A 16,354-nucleotide genomic window follows, 5' to 3' on the forward strand; every position below is an offset into this window, starting at 1 on the left:
AGCTAAAGTGCATGAAAATGTTTGGTTTTGTGTGAAGTTTTGAGGTAAGAAGTTGATTTTTTATAATTTTGATGAATATTTATGGTTTTGAAGCTTAAAGTTGTCTTAAAATTTTAAATTTTGATTAATTAGGTAAAAATATTCGAATATCTTCCCATTTTTTTACTTAAAATTTTAAAATATTAAATTTTTTTCTTCAAAATTAATTTTTTAATTGAAGTTTTAAAAATTTTAGACAAAAATCGATTATTTTTCATATAATTTTAGGTTGAATAGTTCTAAATTTGGTCAAATTTTGTCACAAAATTGATAGAATTAATAATTTTAAGGGGTTATTGAGGTAATTTAGTCAAAAAATCAATTTAAGTCAATATTTAAGTCAGTATTTAAGGCCGCTCCAAATGAAAATCAAAATAAAGTCCAAAATTTTTGAAAATAAAATGGGGGGTCTCAATAAAAAAAAATTTTGAAATCCTTATTTTTATACAAAATGACAAAATTTTAGCAATTTTTGATCGTTGGTTTTGTTGTTTTTTAATAATCTTCTTTGAAACCTTCAAATTAAAAATTGATTTAGATCATTTTAAGTTAAAAATTGAAGAAAATTTCATAAAAAATAACTGTCAAAAAAATTTGAAAAAAAAATTCAGTAATTTTATGAAAAAAATTTTTAGAGAAAAAAAAATTAAAATATGATTTTCAAAACAAAAATTAAAATAATTGAAAATTTTTTAAAAATTTTTTTGAAAATGTCTTGAAAAAATTATAAAAATACAACAAAAAACGATCAATTTTGATGAAATTTTTAACTTTTTTTATTTACTTTGCCCCATTGGATTTTCGTATTAAAAATGGGGCATCGGACAAAACTATTGAGTTTCATTTGGAGCGGCCTAAATTAAATTAAATTATTTTTTTATATGAAAAATAATTATTTAATTTAATTTAAATTAAAAAAATATTTTTACTTTATTTTTAATTATTTATTTTTATTGTTTTTATTTAAAATAATTTTTTTTTTATTTAATTTAAAAAAAAATTCTTTAGACTTAAATATTCGTTAAATAAATTTTTATTAATTCACGCATTTTATTGTTAAAAAAAATTAAATGAAACATTACTTACCGTTTTAATCTATTTTTTTATTCAAAAAATTCTTCAAACATCATAAAACACAAATTTTCTACATTTTTTCTTATATTTTTTATTTAAAACAAGGCAATTTCTTATATATGTCTCAATGTCGTCATGTAATATTACAAAAGTACATAAGCAACTTACTGTATGCATAACACATTGTTACTTTCTTATTTTTTTTATTATTAAACATACGTTTGTTGATCAACAATTTGTTTTTTTTTTAATACGAAGAGGCCTTAATGACTAAATTTTGACATAAAATAAAATTATAACGTTAGTAAATATAAACTCTATGACTCTAATTAATTTTTTTTTATTAATAATTTTTTCTGTTTTTTTGTGATTCAAATTTTTTTTAATACTTCTCGAGCTTTTCTCTAATGAAATGATTAAATTACAGATCTTTAAAAATAACAATAGAGATAAATATTTAAGACACACAAAAAAGAAAAAAAAATAAAGGCCGCTCTCTAATAATTCACCGATTCGATTTCCCTTTCATGGTAAATCGTTTCCAAAAGCTTTGTTTCTCCTTTTGCGAGTTGTTGTTGTTGGCATTTGTTGTGGCATCGTAACTGCTGCCATTGTTGTTCAAGTAATTATTTTCACCGCGCAGCATATCTAGGAAGTTATCAGACTTTTTGTGGGTTTGCATTGCTTGTCTCTCTCCAAAACGTACGACATCCGCCCGTACTTCGGCTTTCAGGTGTTCCCGATTCTCCGTTTTGAACTCGTTCGGATCGTCAGTGTACATCTGTTGGAGATCTCGCATAATTTTCTTGCGAATTGTCTTTTTCATACTTAAATGGCGTTCTAATGTCTTAATATCACCGTTCGTTAGAGTTTTGTTGTAGTTGGTTTCGTTGCCGCTGCGTTTCTTGCGTGACGATGGCTTTACCGCCGTCGCATTATGATGCCTGTTATTATCGAGTGCGGCTTGATGATGATGATGATCTGTTGTGTAATTGTAGCCCGACGAATAGCTGTTTATGGAGAATATATCACGCAAATGTGGGATTGATCGCTCAGAGGAAGACATTTTGACCGCACAAGGCAATGACTTTGTGGTATCACAGTTTCTGAAAAAAATGCAAAAAAATAAGATGGATTAGGCTAGAGCAATTAGGAATAATGTTTCATATTGTTACAGGTAATTTTTTAATAATAGGTAAGTGAAATAATGATTAATGATATTTTTAAGTCAAAACTAACATTTTATTTTTTAGGAAGCCGAGAAATATTTAACTTGTGTTTTTTTGAGCAACTGATTTTTTTGAAGAGCTTCTGAAGAGCTTTCTTGATTTATTAACAAAACTATTAATTTCTATGGTAAGAGTTAAATACTTTTAAAAATTTTATTGTAGGGCTTAACCTTTAACTAAACTAATCAGAGAAAAAAATGAGACATCTGAAAACTGAAAAAGATAAATATAGAATGGCTCAGCTTGACACTGATGAGATCCGAAAGGCACACATGTGAAGCGTTTCAAAGAAACCCAAGTTGTGCTTAGTCGATTAGTTGGATATGAACACTTCAAAGCTGTCAGGCACTCGTCAAACTCTAAAGCATATTCACCAGATTCACTATTACAGACTCTTAAACGTTTATTTGAAACGCCAAATTTAAGCTTACAAAGGAAGATATACCTAATTTATGAAACAGAGACCATTACAGTGGATACCTTTGAATACAGAACAGAAACTTTTAATCGAGTCCTACTGTCTTTCTTTACTGAAGATTATTAGAAACTTAAAATTTATACATGAAAATTGTTGAGGAATGAAATTTAAGAAAAATTATCAATCAGACCAAAATATTATTAGCTTAGAAAAAAAATTGAAAATAATTTTATATCACGCCAAAAAATTAGTAGGATAAGACATGAAACATTTTCGCGCATCGTATCTGCCTCAACTACGGAACTACAGTTCAGGATTCATCGTTAATTTAATAATATTAATAAAAAAAAAAGTTACAAATCAACCTTGCTTGTCTTCGGGGTGTTGTAAACGTACGATTTTAGTGTAAATTTAATGTTTAATGCTTATCTTTAACTCAATATAATTTAACTTCCTCTAAAATGACTTGCCATTTTTAATTACATCGAAACCAACAAGTTTTCAATCATCATCACTGTTTAAAATTTAGCTCTGCGCGTTACTTGCATCAAAGACTGAATGATGTCAGATCAGGTATAATCCATCCGTCTATTTATTGAAATGCGAAAAAAATTGTGTGTTTGCTCACTTCCCTGTCTGGTAATTTTTTTTTAATACGAACTAAGGCAATAAACATGTTTAAATGCGGTGAGATTTATTTTGTAGGCAAAAATTAATGAGTAGGTGATGTCTCCGTTGAATTTTCTCAGAATTGTATTTCTACGAATGAGAGAAAGGAACTTTCAAGGTTACTCGGAGTTCATTAGCGGGACAAAAAAAGGTCTAAAAGAAGTATTCTAACTTCTCAGGTACGATATTGATGATTTTTGTCTTGAATTCAAGTCACAATGAAGCAGTTACCATTCTATTTTTAACCGTCACATAGTTCGCGAACATGATTTTCTATTATTATTATTGCTCTAGCGGTACAAAATAGCGAGTTTTGCTCACACATTCGACGTTGTTGTCGTAGGCAAGCACTGAAAAAAGCTATCATGACCTAATTTAAACAACTAAAAACTCAACACCGGCGAGCAATTTTCTATGCACATTCACACGTCTCTCTCTCTATTATTCCATATTAAGGTCTAACGTACCAACAATAACAGCAATAACAACAACAAACACATGAACTAGTATTCCACAATAAAAACAGCGCACAAAATGCACCATCATCATCAGCAACATCATCGCATGGATGACTAATTCTTTCACAATCGTAGAGCTATTTTCATTTCGTGTGTGTGTTTGGAGTCGCTGAAGAGTGTTGTCGAGTTGTTTGTCTGTGTCTATTTAAAGGCACAATCAACACCATATAAGCTAAATATAATACAATTTTTTTTTTCGCTATAGTTCATGAGCACATGTTAAGTTAAGCCAAGTTACTGTGTATGCTGAAATTACCTTTTAAATGTGTGCTAATTCACTCAAGAGCGACTAATGTTTTGAAAGTGGCTCTTTTTCTTGCATTTTTTATTGTTATTTTATTTTAAGCCATTATTTATTGAAGAATCAAACGAGAACCGTTCTGCGATTTGGCAACTTTTTTTTGTGTTGTGTTGTGTTTTGTCCATCCTTGACGTGATGCTTTCAACACATGCTTTTGTTGTTGTTTGCTTGTTATTGTGTTGAAGGTAAAGCTCGAACAATGATCATTGGATCCACAGAACATTGTCATTCTGATAAAAAGTGACGGAATATTTGTAAGAAAGAAGAAACGGAAGAAGAAACCGAAAGTTGCTGAATCACGTAAGATTGGCGTTGCATTATTTCATTACCCAACATTTAATTCAGTTTTTCGATTAAAGAAGGAATTATACATCAACCGAATCCATTACAATATGTTAATTTCTTCATATCAAATTGCTTTTATAATCGTTCATATTGCGCTGCACTGATCAAGTCAAGCTTTGATTGTTTTCATTCATAATTTGAAGGGCGTTGCGGAATATGTGAAATAATAACAGCTCCGCATGAGTAAGTTACGGGTGTCTGTGTGACAGTAATTTATATTGTTATCTTATTTTGACGCAAACTAACAGTATCTAATTATGGTGACATCACATGTGAACATTTGAAAGAGGTTTCAGAAACTAAAACTAAATTAAGTTATTAAAAAAGTTTCTGCTTAAAGTATTTTTTCAAAGCCGAAGCAATCTTTTTTGTTCGAATATGTTCTTATTATTAAAAATTGAATGTTAATAATAAGATCCAGCGTCATTATTCCAGCTAATTTAATATTTTTCAAAGAAGCTTCTGTTATATAGTTTTGGATGCTCGATAGCATCAGTTTTTGTCATTTGTTTGAATTTAGAACTTTTTTATTACTGTCAATGAATAATCGCCATTTCAGTTTAACAACAACTTGTTCACCATTTTGCATATGTCGTCCCTTATTTCTGAAATCCAGATCAGTATGAATTTTAAAAATAGATGATGGTTACATTGTGAAATTGTATTTTACATTTATGAATATTTTCGATTTCTTTTTTGTTCGTCCTTAGTTTACTATGCAAAAGTTTAGTATAATTATCATTTTAATTTGGCTCATCAGTTCATAGTCCATCGTTTTTTTTTGGTAAATAATTTCATCATTGTGATTTTCGACAAATTTCTGTTCAACACAATCAGTTTAAAAACTTTCTGTGCAATAATCTTCTTGCAATAGTTTCTGATGATTCTCAGCTGGCATTTCTTCTCCTAAGAAGTATTGATTACCATTGTGAAGAAGCAAATGTATGTTTCTTGTACTTTTCTTCATTTACGAAGTAATTTTGAGAACTTTGGTTTTGAATTTTTATCCATAAGATAAGAAATGCGCTCAAGTCTCTTTACAAATTTTTGCACGTGCAAAAGTCTTTGTAACTTCTCATTTCATATTACGTCTAATAAATAATTGAAAAATATTCATTTTGGTTTTCATTAAAACCAAAAATAATGCAAACAATGCAATCATGAAAGAGACTTTATGAGCAGCATTTCATGATTTATAGGTGATTGCAATCGAGCTGTTACGCGTTAAAAAGTAATCAAAACGTCATGTTTTATTTTGCGAAAGCTTCATCAGTAGTTGCTTCTGAAATCTTGATAAAAAAAAAACATTTGAAATTATTCTCGTGTAAAATAAAAAAAAATGAAACTTTCTTATCGTCTTACTTTTCATTCACGATTTTCTTCACTTTCAATTTCTTTTGTTGTTGTCATCGAAATTTGCATCAATTGTCTCGTCTCTCCGCATTTCCTTCAAGTTTACTTTACACGAAAAAGCCATCTACTTAGTTGATCTTGACATCATCATTAAAGCAACGAAATTTTTTTTGTACTTTGACAAAATAATGAGAAACAATAGAAAGTTTTCACTTTAATTGAATAAAAAGTGAATCAATTTTCTTAATCTTCTTCCCCGAAAAAAAAATGTGAGACACAAAAAAAAAACATTAATTGGACCTCTTTTGTTTTTTTAATAATTTTTGTTTTGTTTGGTGGTCAAAAAAAACATTTTAATATTAATCATGAAATTTTAATCTTTCTCTCAGTTGTTGTTGTTTTTTGCGTTAATTTAATCAAACAAAATAATTTCGCGACATTGTCATTCAAATTGCGACACATGACAGCGGTGATTTTGTTGAAAGCCCTTGGGACAAAAACCACACATAAAAACATTCACTTCTCAACGATCAACGTGCGGGGAGAAATTGCATCTCAAGTGAAAGAAATTCAGTGACGCGCGCGGCAAACTTTTTTTCTTCCTTTAATTTTATTTCTTCGAGAAGAGTGAAGTGATCATTTAACGCTCAACGTGATGAAAACAAAATTGGACGTTTAAATTTTTACAAAGAAGAAACGTATCAAATTATATCGTTTACAAGTCTCACAAAGCAAGAAAAAAAAAGTCTGATCAAATCTGTGAAGATTAACATTAAATTATTTATTTTTTTGCCAGTTGAATCAATCACAGCTAATAATAACAACCAACGAAAAAAAAATGTGAAATTTAATACAAAATAATCAAAAACTCGTGACTCGGCTTCAATGTTAAATTAAAACAAAAGGAAGGAACGAGGGGCAATCAGATAACGAACAAACACAATTATGCAGAGTTAATAAATAATAATGAAAAAAAAAAATATGAATTGTTCGAATTGATGATGATCAAATACGCATCGCATCACGGTTTTTCTAAAAATATAAAAATAATAAAAACTAGCGAATGGAATGGATCGAAATGGACTAAATATGGAGTTACTTTTGTTGCATAAATGTTGTGATTTTCGTAATTTTTTGTGATTATTTAAATTAAATGAAGAAGCGAGGGATTTTTTTTTTGTTTAAGTGACCAATCGGATTAATTTGGAAAGGCAGTCATGATGATAAATAAATTGACATAATGAGGGTAGTTAATTTGGAATCGATGGATTGCGAATGATTTGAAGAGAAAGATGAAAAAAAGCAAAATTGTTAAGTTTAAGGAGAAAACAAGATGAGTCATGTTTAGAAAGAAAATTATCGTTATTATCAATTTTTGATATAAATTGTTTAATAAGATTAAACTTCAGCTTTAATACCTTCAAATTGGTAAAATTATTTCAATAGAAATTAAATAGAAACTGAAGAAAGTCGAAAAGTAAATTTTGACTCAAAATTTTAAAAGTTTTTAGTGAAAAATCCTTGAAATCATATTCTCAAAGATTATTAAAAAAATTTTTAAAAAATAAAAAAATTAGAAAATGTCATTATTAGTTGTTTAAACTTTTTGAAAACTTCAATCTTACTAAATATTAATTTTTCATAGCAGTCCAATAGTTTTCAACTCACAATAAAGCTTTTAAAGTTGTGAATAGCTTCAGTTGAAAAAGCTCAAAACATTAGATCTGATTACTTGAACTGTAGAATGAACTTTAATGATTTTTTAGAAATTTACCAAAATTTTTTCTTAATTTACTTTTGTATAATTCTTCCATAGGTAATTGTCAAACTTATTAAAAAGACTTAGACAATGATGAATTTACTTTTAATGTTGTAATTAACAAGACTAATAGGATATTCAATTCACATTCAAGCAGACTCAAATCAGACGATGATTAAACTCGTAACATTAGTCCTTCATATATATCTAAGGTAAAGAGCTCTGAGCAAATACCATCCATAAAAGAAGGAAGTAGGAAAGAATTATCAATCGTTTTCAGACCTCAATAGGATTCTGATGTATTTTTGAAGGTTATGAATCGAAAAAAAGTCAACTTTGACGTATTTAATCCATTAAGGCTTGAATAAGCAATATTTACTTGAAAGTGAACTTCTCTGCAAGGTTTTAAGAGCTTCATGCAGAAGTTGGAAAAGAAGCATGGATATCGAAATAAAATAAATTGTCAAATCTAGAGGACTATCATCGCGATCCTATCCTTTGGGACAAAGAGGAATCCAATCTAAAAAGATACTTGGCTTAAAATCCTTATTCTAATACTAAAAAGCTCAATGTTTGAACAATAAGAAGGCTCTTAAACCTTTTCATAAATAACTGAGTTTGAGGTTGAAAGGCTCAAATTATCTTGCTCATATTGAATTTATAAGAAATTAAGGAAAAATTGTTTAAGTTCTCTTAAAAAAAATTTGAAAACTAATTGAATGGTCTAAGAAAGGTATAAGACAAACTGAAAAAAATCGATTTCAACTTTTTTTTCAATTTTTTTAAAATTTTGTTTTAATTTGATTTTACATTATTTTTTTAAAATCAATTCTATAAGTATTTAGTCTAATAAAATATTTTTTTTTATCAAAAAATTTCCTCTCTGAACTTTGAGTGCCCATTTTGGATAATTTTTTGGTAAAAAAAAAACGAGATTTTCAAAGTTGAAGTTTTTCATTAAAATTTTAAAAAGGTTCTAATTTACTTTTTAACATAAGTTTCAACTTTCAGACGGTTTTATCTCTTTGACCTTTTAATTACTCTAAGAGAACTTTAACAAATTTTTTGACCCATCAAATTTTTTTCTCTCGAACTATTTAATAAGCTTCTTTTAATATGTTAAGAAAAATGATGAAAACTTTAATATACTCACCAGCAAAACGATGCTCGACGACAACTTAATCCAAAAAACAAATAAAAAAAAATCCACTTGCAACTCGATCCGCTGCTAAATCAATTCGCAACTCGTAACTTTACCGTTGCCAATACAAAAAAACAAATCAACTTGATAATGAATCCACTGTGATATGACGAGTTATTTTATTTTATTTTTTATTATCTCGCTGCGTTTTGATGACTTTCAAATAATCCGCATCGAATCCATGGAAAAATTATTCATCCGTAATTAGCATTTCCTTGGCTCATATTTCATGGTCTCTTTCGTCGTCGTTTTTTCTAATAAAAATTTTTCAAATAAACATTGCCTATAAAAATTTTCCTTCACTATTTTAATTTATTATTAAGTAATTTTCGTTATTCACTTCTTTTTATGTTTTAACTGGTTGTTGTTGTTGTTGTTGTTGCAATTTTGCTTTATTTTTTATAGTAATAACATTTTTTTTAGAAAGGCATGAAGAGTGTCGTTGTTTGTGGCTCGTCTGTTGTTGTTGGTTTTTTTTTAGCAAGAGAATGTTTTACCAATACAAAGGTAAGTAGTTGAAGACAAAGGCAGTAATCTTTTTATTTATTTTTTTTATTCATCAATAGTCGACCATTGTTCTCGTGTTTTATTGCCGTTTTCCTTGTTTCTAGAACTGTGGTTGTTGTTGGTTTGACCAAAAAAGTTAAATAAATCTTAACCACAGCGATACGTGGCTGTCATTCGTTTTAGCTCTGTAAATCACTCAAAAACTTGTTGGGAGATTTATTTTGTTTTTTTTTTCGTTCTTTGAGCTTATTCATAAATCACTTAATTTTTTTTTATTTAAAATAAATTTTTAAAAATAATTTTTTAAATTTTTTATTTTATATTTTATTTTATTTTTAATTTTATTTTAATTTAATTTTTTTTTTTGAAAAATTTAAAAAAGTCTTTAAAGTTGGTCTTTCACTCGACACTCGTTCAGTTGTAAAATTCATGTAACTGTAAATTCATCTCTCGTGTGCTTCTTTTTTTTACATTTCTTCACTCCCGTTCACTTCACCTATATACAGCGAAATGCAGGTTCTCGTTCTTTTATAACACTTTTGCTCTACTAGATTTCGTTCGTTTACTCGAAAAGGCAGAAGAATTGTGCATCTTATTCACCGGATGGTAAAAACTCGACTGTTGCTGTTTTACAAAAAAATGTACAGCGACCAACTTTTCACCTCGCTACGACGACAACAACTGAAAAAAAAACCATCAACAAAAGTCCATTCAAACGATCGCTCGCTATGCTAATGAATGAACGGCAGTTCCTCCGTTTGTCTCGTACTCTGTATTTATGACTCACTGAAGACCTGTTTCGTTTTTGTTTGCTTTTATTTAGCGGCATAGAGTGTGGCATTTAAATATACGATGAACGAACGTGTGAATTGTGGAGTTTTAAATGCCAATGAGCTTTTGTACGTGCACGGAGCTTTGAGGTGAGTTTTTAAAATTGAAGTTTATGGGAAGTCGTTAATTTGGTCGAAATGGGAAAAGTTCTGATTGGAATGTTTGAGAAACTTCGAACTTTTTCTTGTAATTTTTATTTTAGTAAAGTGAAAATTTTAGAAATTTTTAAGTAACTTTCGAGATCAAATATCTTGAAAGCTAGATTTTATTGAAATTTATAATTCTTAATTTTTAATAGATTTTAAAAAAATTACTAAATTGAAACAAATAAAAAAATAAAATAAATAAAAAAAAAGTGTAAAGAAACACTAAAAATAAAACATTTTAAAAAACGAACTAAAAAGGATAAAATAAGGGCCTTTTGTTAGCTTTTGAAGCTTTGAATTTAAAGTTAAAACTGTTTCAATTATCCTTTTTAGTTCAATTTTTAATGCCCTTATTTTTTACTTTTTAGTTCGTTTTTAAATGTTTTATTTTTAGTGTTTTTAAACACTTTTTTCATCTGTTTTTAATTTTTTTTAATATTTTTTTTAATTATTTTTTTTAATATTTTTTTATTTTTTTTTTATTTTTTTTAAATATATTTTTCTAATATTTTCTTTATTATCTTCGCGCCACCAAATTTCCCAAAAGTCGCAAAAAAAGTGCGACTCAAAAAACCGAGTTGCCAGTTAATTGACTTAAAAATTTGAATTGATTTCATACAAAATTCAAAATTTTCATAATTTTTTTCTCTTATTTTTTACTTTTGTATGGGATTTTAGGCTATTACGGGATGGGCGAATGCCCCGTCGCCCCCCTGGATCAGCCACCTAGTTGGCGGTTGAATGAAGTCTCTTAGAGTTCTCTTTCATGCCGTTATGGTCAATTTTGTGATTTTTGGTATATAGGCTTATATGGGAGGGTCCCATTTGATACATGAAAGTTGAAAATCTAATGATGGGAGTACCTTGGGCGAAAGATTTCATTATGTTTTGACCCTACTTTGAGCCCTCTATCTCTTAAAATAAAACAGTTATGGCTGGGACGGACAAAAATTACGGTAGTGAGTTGTAAGAAAATGTTTATAATTATAAAAAAATGTACCTCAACTTTTAGATTTTATAACTTCTTTTCGTATTTTTAGAAAAATTTTAGGTCACGTGGTTAAAAAATTATTAAAATGTGCATTAGGATGAAAATATGAAAAGTGCATTGGGTTAAAATTTGAAAAATCACATTGAGAAAAATTTCTATATGAATTTTAGGGCGATTTTTTTTAAATTTTTCAAAACAAATTTAAAAATTTGCTCTTATGCGTCACGTGGTTTATAAAAAAAAATGATTCTCTTTTACGACAATTTTCGAATATTTTCATTTATTACATACTAAATATTTATTCACTAAAATTAAGTTCTACGAGTAATTTGTTCAAAATTCGATCATTCAATTGCCGTTCGTTTGAACTTTGCTGTTATTATTGTTCGTGTACGTGTAAAAAACTTCGTAGTTTTTGGAATAATCGCGTTTCAGTTCAAATTTGATCGAATCAGCTGCCATATAGCATGCCCCAAGTCCCATACTGTTCGTTAATTTTACCAACGAGATTTCAAACGGAATATTTGTCGAGTTCAGCACTTTTGTGAAGCCGCCCTTCAAGAATTTCCAACTGAGCCATACCGATCCGACGCAAACGATGCACAACGAGCCGCTACTTACGAGCTCTGCTTCGACTTTTGGCAACAACGCAAGCACAAATCGCCCCAAAGCTTGTCCCGCATCCGCGAAAATTTTTATACAAAGTTCGTCGCCTTGTTCCGCAGCTTCTGCCAACTTTTTGCATAGCCCAGCAAAGAAGGATTTTTCGAATTTCTCGCCGTAGCAATGTGGCAACAGATCAAAACGTGTCTCAATGTCGAAATGTTTGCGAATCAAGGACCAAACACGATCCAAGGGATAAGGACATTGCACGAAATTATCTTCGTGATCGAAGACAGTTTTGATGGCACGATGAGAAATCCACCAAGCAGCTCCTTCATCGCCCAACATGTGACCCCAGCCGCCGCTTTGTGCCTGAGAACCGCTTGGATTTCGCAAAAAGGCGTTCGAGCCAGTGCCGGAAATCAATACGAGACCTCCCAAGTTGCTGGCAGTCAAAATACTTCCAACTGTGTCACTGACAACGACATAAGACTCCGAAACGGTTGGATGCGATACACGAAGTTCGTTTTCCAATTCACGATTTGTAGCTTCCTAAAATGAAAAAAATTACTTTTTAACAAATCAAGGAGAAAAATTAAAAAAAAATTACCTGTTCACATCCACTCAAACTTAAACCAAGTGCCTTCAATTTAACATCCAACGGAACTCCAGCAGCTTTTTTGGCATCATCAACCATTTTGGCTATCCGTCGTGCACATTCGGGAATTCCCAACATCCAATGATTCGTGCCTGGACCTTCGATGGAGGCGATAATTGCGCCTGCTTCATTGCACATCAACAATTTCGAGTGAGTTGCACCACTAAAGACAAAGAAAAAATTTTATGCTTCATTAAAAATAGGCCGAAAATTTCATAAAAAAAAAATCGAGAGAGTAAGTGTGCGAAAAAAATACGTGACTCAAATTTTAATCAACAAAACTTTATTTAATTGTTCGACGAAAAAAAAAATCGTTCAGGTCATGGCACTTCTTATCAATCGCTCTAAATTAGCAAACTACGTTGAATCAATTCAGTGAATCATAATCGGATCGATGTGAGTCCCATAGAGAGAAACGTAAGTCGCCTTGAAAAATTTTTAAATTTTGAAAGTTGTTTTTTTTTCGCATTTTGTCTTTTATTTTTTATTTTGCAGACATAAAATTGATCAAAAGGGCAGTCGTTTAATTATTTCCTGTTGTTTTTCGCAAATTGATTCCTTATCGCACAAACAAGACAAACAGTAACATCCAATAAAGTGGATTAGATAACAAAAGATAACGTGTTGTAAATTACAATTTTTAATTATTCAAGTTCAAGTTTATATCGAGGACCGACGACGACGGTACGATAGATGCATGGAAACGTATTATCAAACCGTGCCGTCGTCGTAAATGTTGCGTCAAAATAACACACCTACGAACGGTAGAGAGACCGGTCGTAAATCGGTAGTTTATTAATGAATTTGATCAATGCATTTAAACCTGTATTTTTTCATTTTTAGGGCATTCACAGAAGAAAACAAAATTAGCTGAAGGAAGATGTCTGTCTGTGTAGGTAAGTATGTCATTATTTTTGATATTCGCAAACTTATTATTTTTTCTAATAATTAGATTTTATTTGCAGATTATGGAAAAGTTTTTTTAAACCTAAAAGTGTTAACTTTTTTTTACATATTAAAATTGAAAAGCTCAAGGAATATATCCCTTTGATTCGTTAATCTCAGTTAATCTACAATTACATTGTTCTTACAAAACTTTCTATGACTCAAGTGACTCAAAATACATATGCAACAAACTACCAACTAAAGCAAGAGTCTTCAACTAAAATACTATCAACCAGCTTTGCAGATATGGTACCATCAACTATTTTGCCGCAGAAATTTTGGAATATCACGAAAAAGAGACCTTTTGAGAATTTATACTCAAATAACACTGCTGACAAATGCTGCCAATGCCATTACCAAAATCGAAATTTAAGCTAAAAGAAATGAATTGTCAAAAATTTAAGGATATGAAGTTGAAAAAAAATTCTTAAAGTAGTGCCATCAAACATTAGTCGCTAAATAGCTATCCAAAAGTCAATTTTTTGTCGAAATTTTACAAATCAAAGCGCAATTGAAGAAAAAGTCTTTATTCGTGAATCTACGATTGAATTATTTTATTACTCATAAATTTTTCTGTAGCCCCAAGGGCAAAGATCTCTACAAAGAACAAATGAAAATGGTTTTTTTACTAATAGAAATCATTAATTTTTTTTAAAATTGAACAACTAAATTTTTTTTTAATATTGTTTCATTGCGTCTTTATTGTTTTCATAATCGAAATATTTTCAATTACGCATTTAATCTGAATATCATAAAATGCGCTCACGTTATTTATTATTTTTTACATGAGACAAATATTTGAATTTTTGAAATATTTCTCATAAATAACTGCAGTCCAATAGACAGTTAATTTTTCTACCCAACTTTATGTTTTAACTTTTTCTGAAAGTTTCAATTAAAAAATGCCTAAAAAATCATTTTAAAGATAAATTATAATCAAACAATTCTCGACAACTGATCCTGTCTAACGATCAAAATATTTTGCTATTGCCTAAATAAAAAAAAATGAAAACGGTTCATTGCATAATGTAAACTATATCAAGTTATTGTTACAACATTTCAAACAAATGCTGGCTCAAAGTCACGATTTTGTCTGATAAACAAAAAAAAATGCGCAAAAATATTAGAAAATTATTGAGTGGGTATCTCTTCTGTTCCTACGTTAAGTTTGACGAATTGACGTAAAACACTTTGTCTAAACAATTTCACTTTGATATTCGTTAATTTTTGCAAATCTGCGTTACTTTTCTCACAATGACATTTGTATCGCATTTGTATCTAATTTTCGCACTGCTTGATAAGATATAAATTAATCTCTTGTTGTCAACAAGTTTTTTTTTACATCACACTTGTATTACAAAAAAAAAACATTTTTTTTAAATGGAATGCCAGCTGATATCTTTCGACATTCAAGGACGTCAATAACGGAGATTGTCTCACGTTTAAAGATAAAATTTGGAAGGCTTGGCTCGGTACTTACCCTTCTACTCCTGCAACGTACATCGTGTTGACCCTTTGTTGATGCTCTTATCAAGCGAAATTCGTTTTTTAATTAAAAAAATTTTCGTAGTAAAGAAATCCGAACCACTTTTGTCCACGTCTCAACAATGAATGGAGGAGAGTGGAATTGATATTATTTATAAGCCAAGCAACCAGTTTCGTAGGACGGCAAGTAGAGGTACGTGTAATACTAAACGTTTTGTCGAACTGGAAGAAATTTACGCTGAATTTGTTGTTGTCGCTACAAAAAAACGTGCCTCAATACACTGACAAAAGAATTGAAAACACTACATATTGTACGCGAGCAAATCGTTTCGCACAGCCGGCTCGCAAATGTTCGTGTACAAATTTTGTTTATATGAATAATGGAATTCAATTGAATCTTCTTTCCAATACTTTTTTGCGCAGTTCTCTTATCACAGATGGAGATTCTAATAAGAATTTTGTCTAAATATCAACTTATGAGTAATTTACGAGAATTTTTTTTAGAAAGAAATACTGAAATTTAATGACAACAAAGAAATAGTGAACTAAGATATTTTGACAGAAAAGAAAGAAATTGCACATGCGCCGAATATTTTTTTAAAAAGAATTCAAAAAGTATATGAAATTATCGTTTCTAATCAAAAAAGAAAAAAATTATTGCGGTATCCCATTGATATGTGGGTAAAATTGATTAATTGAAAGACAATAAATTATGACGATATTTAGATTGATAAGAAAATGGTTCAATTTAATCATAAATGGTGATTCACGGTTTGATTAGATATTCGGAGTTTCTTTGGTAATCTACCATCACGTTTTAATTCACAAGCAATGAAGATAATAAACGAAATTAATTGTAAATTACCCAATATGACAAGGGCGGATGCAGGGGGAGGAATGGGGGGCATTTGCCCCCCCCCCTTTTCAGCTCAATATACTAAAAATAACAAAACTACCCAAAAATTTGACAAAAAAGACCCGAAAATTGTCAAAAAAGACCTAAAAATTGACCAAAAAGAAATTTTTTTATTGATTTGCCCTTCCTCTTTCAGCCCGAAATGTACTAATTGTTACAAAAAATGACAAAAATGACAGTTTTTTATTTTTTTGCCCCCCCCTTATCCATTAAAGCAAAAATTTCATGAAAAAACTTACGAAAAAGCCTTAAAATACTCCAAAAAAGCCTTTTTTCATTTCCGGCACCGATTTTTTCATTTCCGGCACCGATTTTTTCATTTCCGGCACCGATTTTTTCCCATGTGTGTTGTATTTGTATGAAAAA

The 16,354-nt window shown here is 29.7% G+C and overlaps 1 protein-coding gene across 1 annotated transcript; it reads right to left on the reverse strand.

Moving 5' to 3' along the window:
- Window positions 1-11,638: 11,638 nt before the first annotated feature.
- On the reverse strand, window positions 11,639-15,501 carry LOC134834862 (N-acetyl-D-glucosamine kinase). The gene is made up of 3 exons (XM_063849658.1): window positions 15,068-15,501; window positions 12,595-12,805; window positions 11,639-12,536 (listed from the first exon to the last, which is right to left on the reverse strand). The coding sequence occupies exons 1-3, from the start codon at window positions 15,088-15,090 to the stop codon at window positions 11,730-11,732; spliced, it is 1,041 nt and encodes a 346-aa protein (XP_063705728.1). The 5' UTR covers window positions 15,091-15,501; the 3' UTR covers window positions 11,639-11,729.
- Window positions 15,502-16,354: the final 853 nt, after the last annotated feature.

This window comes from Culicoides brevitarsis, chromosome 3 (genome assembly GCF_036172545.1).
Source record: "Culicoides brevitarsis isolate CSIRO-B50_1 chromosome 3, AGI_CSIRO_Cbre_v1, whole genome shotgun sequence".
NCBI classification, from domain to species: Eukaryota; Metazoa; Arthropoda; class Insecta; order Diptera; family Ceratopogonidae; genus Culicoides; species Culicoides brevitarsis.